Source organism: Oreochromis aureus, linkage group 10, assembly GCF_013358895.1.
Source record: "Oreochromis aureus strain Israel breed Guangdong linkage group 10, ZZ_aureus, whole genome shotgun sequence".
Lineage (NCBI taxonomy): Eukaryota > Metazoa > Chordata > Actinopteri > Cichliformes > Cichlidae > Oreochromis > Oreochromis aureus.
Window position 1 is genome coordinate 9241181 of NC_052951.1, and position 13462 is coordinate 9254642.

A 13462-nucleotide genomic window follows, 5' to 3' on the forward strand; every position below is an offset into this window, starting at 1 on the left:
CATTTCAAGGAAGAAACTACTATTTGGTGCATATTCGCTGTTTGCTACCTACTTTATTACCTCCAAACACTTGACTTGATTTACTCCCTCTTCACTTGACTTGTTTTAACTGGTTTGGCTTTATGCTGTGTGTGTGTGTCGTTGTTCAGTTCATGCAAGTTGTGCGTTTTTTTTTCTATATGTGATTGGTTTGGACTTGGTTGTGATAAATCCCTCCTGCATTTTAGCCTTCCACCTTAAATGTCTTTATAGTGAACATCTTAACTGCACCCTCTGAGTTAATCACTGTGTGAGCTCTGAAAGGTTCATAAAAGGAGAGTCATGGGAAGTCTAGTTCTTCTGTGGAGGGGTGCTTTTGTAAATGACATAAATATAGGAAGTGTGAAATGAAAACATACCACTTCTCTCAAAACCATATAGCCCTCCACTCAGTGAACTAAAATCCTTTTGAAAGTCCATTATGCAGCTGTATGATTTATTAATCAGTGATCCAATAGAAATTGGTTATGCAGGTTTTCATATACTGATTTTCACCTCTCCTAACAGGTAAAGACTGAGGAGCAGCTGACAGCAGAGAAAACCTGGTATAACACTGAAAAAGTATGGCTTGTCCACAAGGATGGATTTTCCTTGGGTTAGTAAAATGTCTATATTTAAATAAATTATGCATTATAGTGCATTTAGATGGATTTTTTTATGTGTTTTTAGCCTCTATTTATAACTATATTAAAACAAACTTACCTCTTTTCTGCTTCTCCTGGTATGGTCTGTTTCTGTTTGACCTTTTATTACATAACTGTAAATGTGGGAGTGTGAAGCATTGGAAATGCTTTTGAAATTTTGATGTTATCAGGCTGCTCACTTTACTTCAGGCTGCATGTGATCAAACCAACCATGTTTTCAAAACTGAATGTATGTTACATTTTATTAAATCTCTGACACTATTGAAAAAGATACAGTTGCCACATAGTATTAGACATGCAAAATGAAATGAAACTTCTGCATTCAGGTTGAAATGATGTGTCATAATTAATTAACTCCACACTTTGTGGTGGTGCAGCAACTCTCCTGAAGATGGAGACAGGCTGTCTGCCAGAGGGGAAGGTGAAAATCCGCCTGGAGAGTGATGGATCTTTATTGGATGTAGATGAAGACGATGTAGAGAAGGTATTTAATCATCTCATCATTTGTGAACCTCATTAATTACAGATGACACTTGTGGAGTATGTGACCTCTTCTGACTTTGAACTCTAGGCAAACCCTCCAGCGTTTGACCGAGTGGAGGACTTGGCCTCTCTGCAGTATCTGAACGAGTCGAGTGTGATGCACTCTCTGCGGCAGCGGTATGGCAGCAACCTGGTGCACACCCACGCTGGGCCCAACATGGTGGTCATTAACCCCATTAGTGCCCCTTCAATGTATTCGGAGAAGGTAGGCTGTAGCCAGTACATGTGACACATCTCTTGTGGGAGAGTATAAATGAGAGTGTAGTGAGGAGAAAATGCATTTCCAGTGGTAGTAATCCATGTAAAACCACTATAATTTAGTCCTTCTTTCCAGGTGATGCAAATGTTCAAGGGCTGCAGAAGAGATGACACAGCTCCTCACATTTATGGATTAGCACAGGCTGCCTACAGGAACCTGCTGACTACTCGCCAGGATCAGTCCATTGTATTGCTGGGCAAGAGTGGAAGTGGCAAGACCACTAACTGTCAACACATCATCCAGTATCTGGTTACAGTCGCAGGAAGCACCAATAGAACATTCTCCAGTAGGTTGGAAAGGATGTCCTCTGAATTTAAAAAAAAAAAAAAAGAAAAAAAAGAAAAAAAAAAAGTTTAGCCAATATTATGATTGATGTTGTTGAGCCCCTCCCCAATAACAGCGTACGATCTTTGTTGTAGCGGAAAAATGGCAGGCAGTCTACACTGTTTTGGAGGCTTTTGGGAATGCTTCTACGTGCATGAATGGCAATGCTAGTCGCTTCACCCACATTGTTTCCTTGGACTTTGACCAGGCGGGCCTGGTGACCTCAGCCTCTATCCAGGTACAGATAAGCACATTTATTAATTAACTCACTTGGACTCAACTGTTGAATTTATTCCTAATGAATAACTGATTTTCATTCCAGGCATAAAGTGGTGTATATTTTCACCAAACTCAGTCTTTGTTATTATGCTCATCTGCTCATAATATTGTATTTCTGCCATCCTTTCAATATCGTGTTCTGCCCTGGTCTTTCAGACAATGCTTTTGGAGAAGATGAGAGTGACAAGAAGACCAGATGGAGAGTCCACTTTTAATGTTTTTTACTATCTAATGGCTGGAGTAGATAGCTCTCTGAGGTAGGGATTAATACGCTCATGTCAATTAATATCTAAATCCACTACAGTACTGCATTGGTTTTTACATAGATATATTGTAGTGCTCTATAATGCTGCCTTTTCTTCCTATTTTCCCTTTGATCCTAACTGTGTTCACTAATGTCTTGTAAGTTATTTATTTTTTAAATTTCTTCATTAGAACTGAGCTGCACCTTAACCACTTTGCTGAAAGCAGTGCCTTTGGAATCATGCCACAAACTAAGGTAAATGCATCCGGATACTAGAAGCTTGGCTTGTTTTGTCCAACCAGGAATGGAAGGGGAAAAAGTTTACTTAAAGATTTACCCCCCCAAAAAAGAAGCTCAAGTTATGTTTGTGTGAATCTGCCAGGCAGAGGATAAACAGCGGGCCTCTCAGCAGTTTTCCAAACTGCAAGCAGCCATGAAGGTTCTGGGGATCAGTGGTGATGAGCAGAGGGCCCTCTGGCTCATCCTTGGGGCCATTTACCACCTTGGGGCTGCGGGAACCACCAAGGGTAAGATTGCTTGAATGCACTCTGCACAACTGCATCACCTATTGGAGATGACGTTTGTCCTGCTGTTATAGAACAGGCTCCAGTGACAAAGCAAAATGTTGTTTTTGATTTGTGCACACAATGAAAGATAATTATGGTGAAATTACCTTTGTTAGCCCAAATAGTTTTTATAACACTTTGTAATTTGACAGATATCAAGCTGGCATTATCTCACTGTTGGCAACATGTGCTGTGTGATGCAATCACATGTAATCCCAATAACTGAATAATACATTTATTTATACATTAAAAGTACACGGTGCACAGCTCCTCCAATGATCAGCAGCTGAACATTTAAATCTAGGCCATTACAGAAAATTTTATACTTTAGATCTTAGCACATTTGAGTGGAGTGGGGGGTGGGTGGTGGTGGTGGTGGTGGGCTGTGGCACTGGGAATCATTCAAGACTTCGTGGTACAGAATTATTGCTGCCTTTATAGTATGTGGCTGCCAGTGAAGTGATACATTGTATTTTTTATTCGATCTGAACCCCTGTCAGATTTACCTTATTATTCCTTACTGCATGAACATATTAAATAATCAGAGCACTGTTTGTGCTTGAGTAACTGAAACTAATGACAAACTTCTTGAATCTAATTGCTTGGAAACACCGTTGCTGCTCACGGAGAGAAAAACCTTGATCTAATTCTTGACAAACATTTATTTTGTCATAAAGATGCATTACAGGACTAATGGGAACAGCAGTTCTCACGAACACAAGAACTTGCTTCTGTCTAAAGCTGTTCGTATGATGAAACCTAATGCAACAGATTGTTTTCCTTTAGAGTAATAGAACGGCCCTTTTATCAGGATTTGACTAACATTTTAAAATTAGATAGCTGACATTTGTAAAAGCTGTAGCTTCCAACAAGATTTTTATTTTAGGTGAGTTAATCATCACATCCTTTTTTTTGTCATTATAAAAGGCCACTGGAAGGATAGAAAGGATAGAATTAACCGTTTAAGTACTTTCAAAACACAGATTTAAGTGTTTATTTATATTTAGCATTGACTTTTTGGTTGATGAAATTTGTTTTGTTTTAATTTTAACTGAGGTTAAGTGGGCACATTTACACAGATGAGCAAATGAAAAACTGTCCATTTAAGGATTTAATTGCTGTTGTAGTGCAAATAAATTAATTACTGAATAGCAGGATAATATACAACAGAGAAACCACAAAAAATGTGTGATAACAGTGGCAATAGTGCTGAATTTTGTGTTTTTTGATACGTTTGCTCACTCTTCAGTGCCTGTCTGTAATTGCCAGTTACTTATGAGAATAGCTTGCCAAATAATTTGCAGTGATCCCCTCCAGCTGGCTCCCAATATTTTTGATGGCAGAATAAAGCAGGGAATAGTTAAAAAAAAAAAATCAATAAATACTGTCTGTTACTGGGAATAAAAATTCTGAACAACTCTCTGATTGGCAATACATTTGATTGGTGTCTTCGTTTTCAAAATTAATTCTTATGAAGAAGCAATGTCAGGGGTAGGAATAGGAAGTCATTGAGAGGCCTGTCTATGGGAATTTATTAATGATAATAGTCTACAGTCTAGACCATTAAATAGCCCTTTTGTACCAAGGGCCTAGTTTGCATTTTGGTTATCAAAAGGAGTAATAAACAGATTATGAAATAAATCCATTGGCAGTGTAACTTCATTCTGGTACACAAGAGGGCAGCAGTGATCTCCAAAACCTAATTAAGGGACCACCTGAAATGAACTTAGTTTTCTCTGTATATTGTGTAGTGAACACTTACATCGAATAAGTATGGATAGGAGACTTGGCATACTCTTTCTGTGTACTTAAGAAGAAATATTGTACATATGTAATTTTTTTTATCTTTAAAAGTCGTACAGCCATCTGCTGTTTGATTCTGCAATGTTCATTCATGTTGGTAAACCCACTTTGCTCTTTTTGATGTTTTAGTGGAATTTAAGTAATTGTGCTGCCTGGTATCTATCAAAGTAAATATTTAAATGCCTTTGCTTGTCTTCATAACCACCCTTATCAATAAGAGAAGTATGCAAGGCTTCTGCAGTACTGATGAGACAGATAGAGCCCACTACTTTGTCTGAAATCCCACAGTTTCTCTCTTAAGTCTTAGAAGATACCACTTCATGGTGGATTAAAACTGAAGTTGGCACTCATATCTGTATGTTAGCATCACTCAGCCGCTAGATTAAGGGAAACTTGGTTTTCCCAACAGCAGTCTTTATGTAAATAAATTAATTATGTCCCCTAATGATAAATTTTGCTTTCATTCTCAATAAGATAAAAGGGGCAATTATAATTTCAATTTAATAGACCTGTTTTCAGTATTAAACAATTGAAATAAGGTTTTTCCTTATAGATGCTAGTGGGTGTGTGTGTATGTGTGTGTCTCCGTCTCCACAGTAGTTAAATGTATTCAGACTACCACCCTTTGGAACATGCTTTTAGTGCATGTTTTTATCAGCTGTGTCAGTGTCAGTTCGACCAGACACATAATCCTACCCTGTCACAGACAGTATTGTCACAAAGTCACCATGTGCCTGCAATAGTTGGCAGAAGGGCTAATGGAGGTTTTCATGCACGTGTCTCAGCTGGCAGGAAACAATTTGCACGTCATGAGTGGGCTCAGAAGGCAGCCTACCTGCTGGGCTGCACCCTGGAGGAGCTCTCCTCTTCCATCTTCAAGCACCAGGCCAAGGGCACCCTGCCCAGAGCCAGCACTATTCGCCAGGCTTCTGACGAAAATGGCACGGCAGATGCAGGTACTCCACACCACATTTACCACCATACTCTTTACTCTTTATTCTTCACAGTACCCCCTTTCTCCCTACCTTTTCTTTTTTTGTCACTCTCATTCTATTTACACATGCACACACACATGCTGCTGCTCATCACTCAAGGGGAAAATGCATCGGAGAGAAAAAGTAAAGCTTATCTTGGTAATGAATACCACAGCTTTACAATGGCTATTGACAGATAGGTGCACATAGTATGTTGGGACAAGCAATTTTGGATCCAGTCTTCATTCATTGTCCCTGAAATCATAATTGCCTCACATTGATTTTTCACACGTGTTGGTTCATCTAGACTGCAGTACATTCTGAAGGGCATGACGACTCAGTTAAAGGTCTTTCACAGTAGGGATGGACAGAAATGACCTCTGTTTCTCCTTCCCTGCATCTCCCCTCATTCATGAGCGTATAGTCATTGATGTGTGTGCACACATGAATATATCGCCTATGCAACAATAAACTCACTTATGTGATGGTATAATGAATTATGAAAGCTTAACAGGTGGCCATTGCCTCTAGGCACAGACATGAGTATTCAGTTTGATTTGACCATTTCCAAAACACCTGATCCCTAAATGACACTGCTTCAGAAAGACACTTTTGTAGGCATTTTCAATACCTTCTAACTCTGAAAATAATGTGTTTGAATATCATGAAAATGTAGTTGCTTTCTAAATCAAATGCTTTTGCTATAGTTTCAGTAAAGCTCTTACAGTTCAACATGTTGACATTCCTCCTTCCTATTCAACTGGTTCTTGTGTTATTTGCTGATGGAGATATTGTGAATTAGCTATTGAGGATTTGTTCTGACTCTGTGCGTTTTATACCAGCATCCAAAGCAACAGCAATGGAGTGCTTAGAAGCCATGGCATCCGGGCTTTACTCTGAACTCTTCACTATCGTCATTTCTCTAATAAACCGGTTAGTATTTCTTCTCTGGTGTGTTACTGACAATGCATTACATTTGTAATGACGATGTCATGATTGTGCTGAACCGGTATACAACAGAAAAATGTAGATGCCTTATGTGTCACTTTTAGTAACCATCATTTGTGTTTAAACAAGAATTGAGAGTATTAGAGCCAGTTTTATTTCAGTTAGGGATATAGTGGCATGAGATGAGGTTATATCAAAAGGTTGTCAAATACGGCACTGCTAATGTTATGTGTGTATATGTATTTACCATGTTTGCTTAAGGGCTCTGAAATCCAGCCAGCACTCCCTGTGCTCTCTGATCATTGTGGACACACCAGGCTTTCAAAACCCAAGGCTGGCTAAGCGCGAATGTGGTGCAACCTTTGAGGACCTGTGCCACAACTACACTCAAGAGCGTCTGCAGACCCTCTTCTACCAGCGTACTTTTGTTCAGGAGCTGGAGCGATACAAGGAGGTAATGCCATGTAAAGTATTATGCACCGTGCATACAAACAGCCTCATTCTCATTGTTTCTGCCTTCCTCCTACCCTTTCTCTCCCCTTGTCTGGTCCTTTCTCTCAGATATATCAACTCCAATAGAGTATGTGTACACACATCAGATACACTATCTGTTCCACCTGTCACAAGCTGTGACAAGTCAAAGTAGTTCATGTGTTAGACCTTCTCATTAGTGATGCCAGTCTTCACCGCTTCTGCCAAGATCAAAGTAAAGTCACTCACAGCTGCCTCTGGGAGAAACGCCCAGCTGCACAGTAGTGCTGTTGTTCCCTAAAGATCTATTCTACTTCTGTCCTCTTTAACGTTCTGTCTAGCAGGACTGGACCATCATAACTGTGGGTGTAGTCATCCCATAGGATTTAGTGTTTTTGAGGATAAATAGAAAGTTTTCTTTCGTTACTTACAGTTATGTCTCATTGCAAAAATGTTTTTATTAAAAGCTCACCTGATATCACACTGAAGTTACCCAGACATCCTGATTATATTGCTTCAGATACATTGCTTCTGAAAAAGGATCCTGGGATTTCCCACCCACATCCTTTGCATGGCAGAAATGGAGTTGGAATGAGATGAAGTATTGCATAAATGTGTGTAGTGTAATTCTCTCTTGTCAGTACATCTTGAAAACATAAGAACCTGTGAAACTGTCATTGTAAACTGGGTCAAACTCATTTAAAACGGCACACAGTCTTAACAATCACAGTGACAGGCAGGCGGGTTAAATTGTGATACACACAACCAGCACACGCAGTGTGCCTTTATATTTTTGAATAAATTGCTGTTGGGCGCTCTAGCTTTCTGGCTAGTATTTTTTTCTGTTTTTTTGCGTTCCTCTGTACATGGACTCTCCGCAGCAGAGAACAAAAATCAGTGGGGAGACTTCACATACACAGTCAACTTGAACACTGTCATCTGTCGTGGCCACATTATTAGCATGCCAGGATTTTCTCCCCTTTCTGGAGCATGATCCACTCTGTTAACATGTACTGTTACTTTATCTCTTAATCTTTATAGCTATAGCTTTATCTCAGATAATTTTTATCATGTGCTACAGTAATCTAGAAATGACTAATGGAGCTGCAACCAAAATGGTCAAATCTTTATTGCTTAATAACAATGTATTTGTTCCTTTTTTTAAACCAAGTTAAAATAGTTGTAGTTAACCTATAAAATGCTATTAAATTTTGGAGCTGTGGTAAAATATAAAGACTGTGACAGCTGTTATAGGCTAAAAAGCAAGGTACACTCTAGACAGGTTGCTAGTCATTGACATGGCTAACACACAGAAACGGATAATTAGACATTCTCAAAACCAGGCCTATGGGCAATTTGCAATCACCAATGCACCTAAGATGCATGTCTTTGGACTGTGGGAGGACACCAGAGTATTCAGAGAGAACCCACACAGGAAACCCCCAGCTGGGTGGTAGGTTTGAACCTACTTGCTATGAGGCAGCAGTTCTAACCACTGTACCATTGCCTCTCTAAAAATCTTCTGCTCTCTGTCACTTTCTCATTTATCATGTTAATAGTTCAAAACTAAAAAATATATATTTTGCTTGAAACACGACATGGATTATTAATTATTCATTAAACTGATATTCTAAGCATTCTTAATATCAGGATCTTTTGGCATATTGGCTCCCTCAAAGGGACTGTAAGTTCCTCAGTCAGGGAAACATATACATTTAACTTTTTTATACATATGCACACTTAAAAAAACTTTTCATTAATAATTGGGTATACTTGGATAAACATATTTTGCCAACTTATTGATCTATGACAATGGGCTTCAAACGGCTTAGCATTCAAAATCCTATTTTCTAACGATTTTGATTGATGAATTTAATTTAAAATGAAATCGCAGATGTATCTTTTTAGTTATTTCATTATTCAAAACATTTTTTTTTAATTTTTTGACATCATGGGTCATTAGTCTGTCAATCTCTTTGTTGTCCTCCAGGAAAACATAGAACTTTCCTTTGACGACACAGAAACCAGCACATCTCTGTCTGTGGCAGTGGTAGACCAAGCTTCAAGTCAAGCACTGGTACGCTTGTTTTATTGTCTTTCTTTATTTTATTATCACACATCTAACTTGTATAATTTCTCATTTTCCTTGGTTTTAGTACCATAAAGTGTTTGATTTTCAGATGTTAATGTTAATCCCTGGGTACAATATTTTGTTTTTTAATTAAGAAAAAAATTGAATAACGTCTCTAAGCATCAGAAGACTTCTCTCTATGTTAGACTTGTTTGGCAGAGACTAGAAAGAGAGGGTGGGAGCAAGAAAAGAAAGGTTAGAGAATTGACTTCAAGAAAGAAAATCAATGTTTGGCCTTTCCAGCCTATGATCTGCACCATGGAAACAGAAATGGCCGAGTTTAGAGAGTCCATAGATCACTTTGCTGTAATTCCAATGTGTTTGGTTTGAGTGCTTTACTTTTTAAAGGGTCCCCACTCTAATGGGAATGTCATCAAAAGCAGTGAACTGTAGTACATCACACTAAAAACCGAAGGGTAAAAATAACACAGATTCTTCAAAGTCATTTCTAAAGTCAGCTATAAAGATCTATGCTGTTTAGAGTGCAAAGACATTTTGATCAAAGATTTTTTTTCCCTCACAGATATTTTTTTCCTGTTGTAGCTCAGACATCTGTTATCACAAACAGCCTTAATGCTTGATTCATTGCAAGCCTCATAGTTGTCACATGTCTTCTCCAAACTGATAACCTGTTTTGTATTTGTAGTCAGCGTAGTGTGCACTGCTGATAAGGATGTCTCCAGTGCAACTTCTGATGGCTGCTAAAGCATTTTTTGGTTTTGTGGATTTGCTTCTTAAGCCAAAGTTCCCAGGGTGGATTTAGACAGTAGCTACCTTAATGTGGAGATTGTTTTCTCGTGAGCTTGAACAACAGGGGGTTATGCTCAATGTCTCTGACTTAAAAGTGAACGCTTCTGTGTGTTGTGTATTATGGTGACATATATTTGGCATACCCTTATTCAACAATGACATGCTAATTGTGTAACTAATTGCATTATTTAAATTCTTCTCCCTTTATACTTTCCACATTTTCCCCATTTTAATTGTGTGTAATAAGTTAAAACTGTTGTGATGGTATTATTGCAGTAAACTGCTAATAGTATGCTTGCATCACAAATGCTTTTGAAACTTAAATTTCCACTGCTAATAATATCACCATGTCTGTGATACACTGCTCAGACTGGGGAAAACAGAGAGTGTGTATTTTCGCTGACATTTAGAATGGCTTATATTTAAGCAAACACTCGCTACAGAGGCCAGCACCAGGCATTTGAAGGATATTTTTCATAATTAATACTTACTGCTTTGTCATTATTGTTTGTAGGAGGTGGATAATAATACCTTAAATATATTGTGACTCATCAATATATTCCATTAAACACTAAAATGAACTAGATGTTTATTACTCATGTTTGACATTCCTTTTGTAAAATCTTTTGCATAGAGGGTCATAAAGGTAAAACAGAATATTTGGGGGTGTGTGTGTGTGTGTGTGTGTGTGTGTGTGTGTGTGGACAGGTACGAACAGTGCGAACAGATGAGGCCCGGGGTCTGTTGTGGTTGATGGAGGAGGAGGCACTGCAGCCTGGGGGTTCAGAGGAAACACTGTTGGGACGCCTGTTTAGCTACTATGGACCTGCTGAGGGCGAGAGTAAAGGCAAGGGGAAGACGCACACACACACATGCATAAGGTCACACTAATACAAATACTTCTCAGAAATGAACAGAAAATCCTTGTTTTTTCATTTTCATTTTCAAAAAGAATAAAAGAAATAAAAACAAACACGTTTATTAACATTATATATTGGATGGGTATATATATGAACTCCCCTTTTGTTTTATAGTACGCTGTATTGTCTCAGTTTAAATGAGCTCATTAAAGCTATACTATAATATGGAGTTTCCAAATCACAATATCTCGTTTAATTTAACCAGTTGCTGTTGTTCTGCAGAGCAGTCACAGATATCCGATTCGTATGTTTTCTTAGCAATTCTCTAACAATAAGAACTGAAGCTTTTAAAAAGTTCCCTAATAGAGCTAGAAAATGGTGCGCAAATTGTCATTTTAGTACTCCAAAACAACAGCTGGTGGATTCTCATTAAAGCTACTTTTGGCTGCTCCCTTATTCACAAGGGGTCGCCACAGTGGGTAGCTCCACAGCTTTGATTTGGCAGATTTATTTATTTATTTTTTACGCCCGTTGCCCTTCCTGACGCAGCCCCAAAGGGATTTGTCTCCTCCTAGCATCAAATAAGGGAGCTTTCATTTGCTAGGCGAAAGTGTAAACCACTACACTATGGAGCCACTCAGCTGCAGAATTCTCATTAAAACTCTTCATATAGGTCAGATTTGAGCTCCTCTGTTTAGTCTATCAGCATCTCTCTGATGACCTAGTACATCATGCTTGCGGCAGACAGTTATATTGTCTATGAAAGTGCAGTATTGTTGGATCTAAATGTCTCACACTAAAACTACACGGTGAAAGTGGCCCATTAAACAATAAGGTTTACTAGGAACAGACTGTTCATCATGATGTTTTTATCAGTAAAATCTATGCAGGTTTGTGACAGGCGGCACACACCAGACTAATTAGGATGTGATGAATTTACTTGCTTTGTTAAACTCATGCAGACAGTAAACCCCTTTCTGAAGTCTTGAATATGATTTTTCTCATTATCTCGCTGCATACTTTAGGTCACACTTTCCTGTTGAAAAGTGAAAAAGATCACAATTTCCTGCTGGGCCACAGCCATGGGACAGACTGGGTGGAGTATGATGCTCGAGGGTGGCTCAGCTATGCCAAGCAGAATCCCGCCTCTACCAATGCTGTGTCTCTCCTACAGGACTCGCAGAAGTAAGTATCCCACATGTGGGAGTTGTTGTTCCTTGGTGTTGCAGACTTGAGTTATAAAACATCACACTCTGAATTACTGCATCTCTTACAGAAAGATCATCAGCTCATTGCTCATGAACCGCACAGGTGGAACCACCGTTTTGTCCGGGTCTGTTGCTGGCCTTGAAGGTGTTTCCCAGCTGTCTTTGCGCCGGGCTACTAGCATGAGGAAATCCTTCGTCACAGGAGTAGCTGCCATCAAGAAGAAGTCTTTGTGCATTCAGATAAAACTTCAAGTGGTGAGAGCATAGGGTGTAATGGCTACTTGGGGATGTGGAGCACCACAAGGCACAACAAAACAGACATGCTGTTGTAAATATGAAAGTTTTAAATTTGTTTTTGACTCCACCTGAAGTCTTATAAATGAAATAGAGGCCGGTTGTTTAGCGGCAACAGAGAAAATGACATTAAGCCATTAAGAAGTTTTGTTTTAGTGGCTGCATAGTGTAGCGGTTTACACATTTGTCTAACAAGAATCCTGTTTCAGTCCCTTGAAGAGACATTTCTTTGGGGTTGCATTAAAAAAGAGCCTCCAGTGTTTTATGTTTTATTTATTATTAAAAAAAAATTGAACATGTGGAGCTACCTGGTGTGGTGACCCCTTGTGAATACGGGAGCAGCTCAAAACAGCTGCTATTACTACTACCACTACTACTACTACTACTACTACTACTACTACTAATGCTGTTATCAGTACCACTACTTTTTAGAAGAACATATTTCTCAACAAGAGTGTCAAAAACTAAAAACCTTAACTTGTGCATTATTAGAAGACACTGCATTAACTCTTGACCTGTTCCCACCAGGTTGCTTATAATCCTGCTCTGTCTTTTTCAGGATGCGCTTCTTGACATGTTGCGGAGGTCCAGGATTCAGTTTGTTCACTGCATATTGCCCAAGGCGGATGCCCTCAAGGCGCTGAGTGGATCTCTGTTCAAAGGAGTGGAATGTGAGGCTCAAGGGGAGAATGGAGATCCTAGCTTAATGCAGCTAGATGTAGCCTTGCTCCGTGCTCAGATACGTGGATCTAAGCTGCTTGATGCTTTAAGAATCTACAGACAAGGTGAGGTAAAGCAAACATACCCCCTTGTGCATGTGTATTAAAAAAAACCCATCAGATTAAATCTTATTCAATACCGGTTTTCACAGGTTATCCTGATCACATGGTGTTCTCTGAGTTCCGACGACGCTTTGATGTGCTGGCACCGCATCTCACCAAGAAGCACGGAAGAAATTATATAGTGAAGGACGAGAAGAGAGTAAGTCAGTCACTGAGAGAGGGAGTAAAATGTACAGCTGTGCCGCTAGCCAAGCACAGTGAAGATTGATGATGTGAGGAGGCAGCTTCATGACCTGATCTCAACAGCCTGATGTCAGCAGCCTACTGACAGAGACATAAAGCT

The 13462-nt window shown here is 39.2% G+C and overlaps 1 protein-coding gene across 6 annotated transcripts in view; it reads left to right on the forward strand.

Moving 5' to 3' along the window:
• LOC116313115 (unconventional myosin-XVIIIa-like) overlaps positions 1–13462 on the forward strand; it is a 59339-nt gene that overhangs the window by 16398 nt on the left and 29479 nt on the right. For all 6 annotated transcript variants that reach the window (XM_039618468.1, XM_039618465.1, XM_031730684.2 and 3 more), the window contains 17 exons: positions 547–634; positions 1061–1167; positions 1255–1431; positions 1561–1771; positions 1905–2047; positions 2245–2345; positions 2524–2587; positions 2715–2859; positions 5487–5657; positions 6518–6608; positions 6885–7077; positions 9085–9171; positions 10684–10822; positions 11861–12020; positions 12112–12298; positions 12897–13122; positions 13209–13318. In XM_039618468.1, the coding sequence (XP_039474402.1) occupies positions 547–634; positions 1061–1167; positions 1255–1431; positions 1561–1771; positions 1905–2047; positions 2245–2345; positions 2524–2587; positions 2715–2859; positions 5487–5657; positions 6518–6608; positions 6885–7077; positions 9085–9171; positions 10684–10822; positions 11861–12020; positions 12112–12298; positions 12897–13122; positions 13209–13318 (2400 nt within the window). The remainder of the gene's footprint in view (positions 1–546; positions 635–1060; positions 1168–1254; positions 1432–1560; positions 1772–1904; positions 2048–2244; positions 2346–2523; positions 2588–2714; positions 2860–5486; positions 5658–6517; positions 6609–6884; positions 7078–9084; positions 9172–10683; positions 10823–11860; positions 12021–12111; positions 12299–12896; positions 13123–13208; positions 13319–13462) is intronic.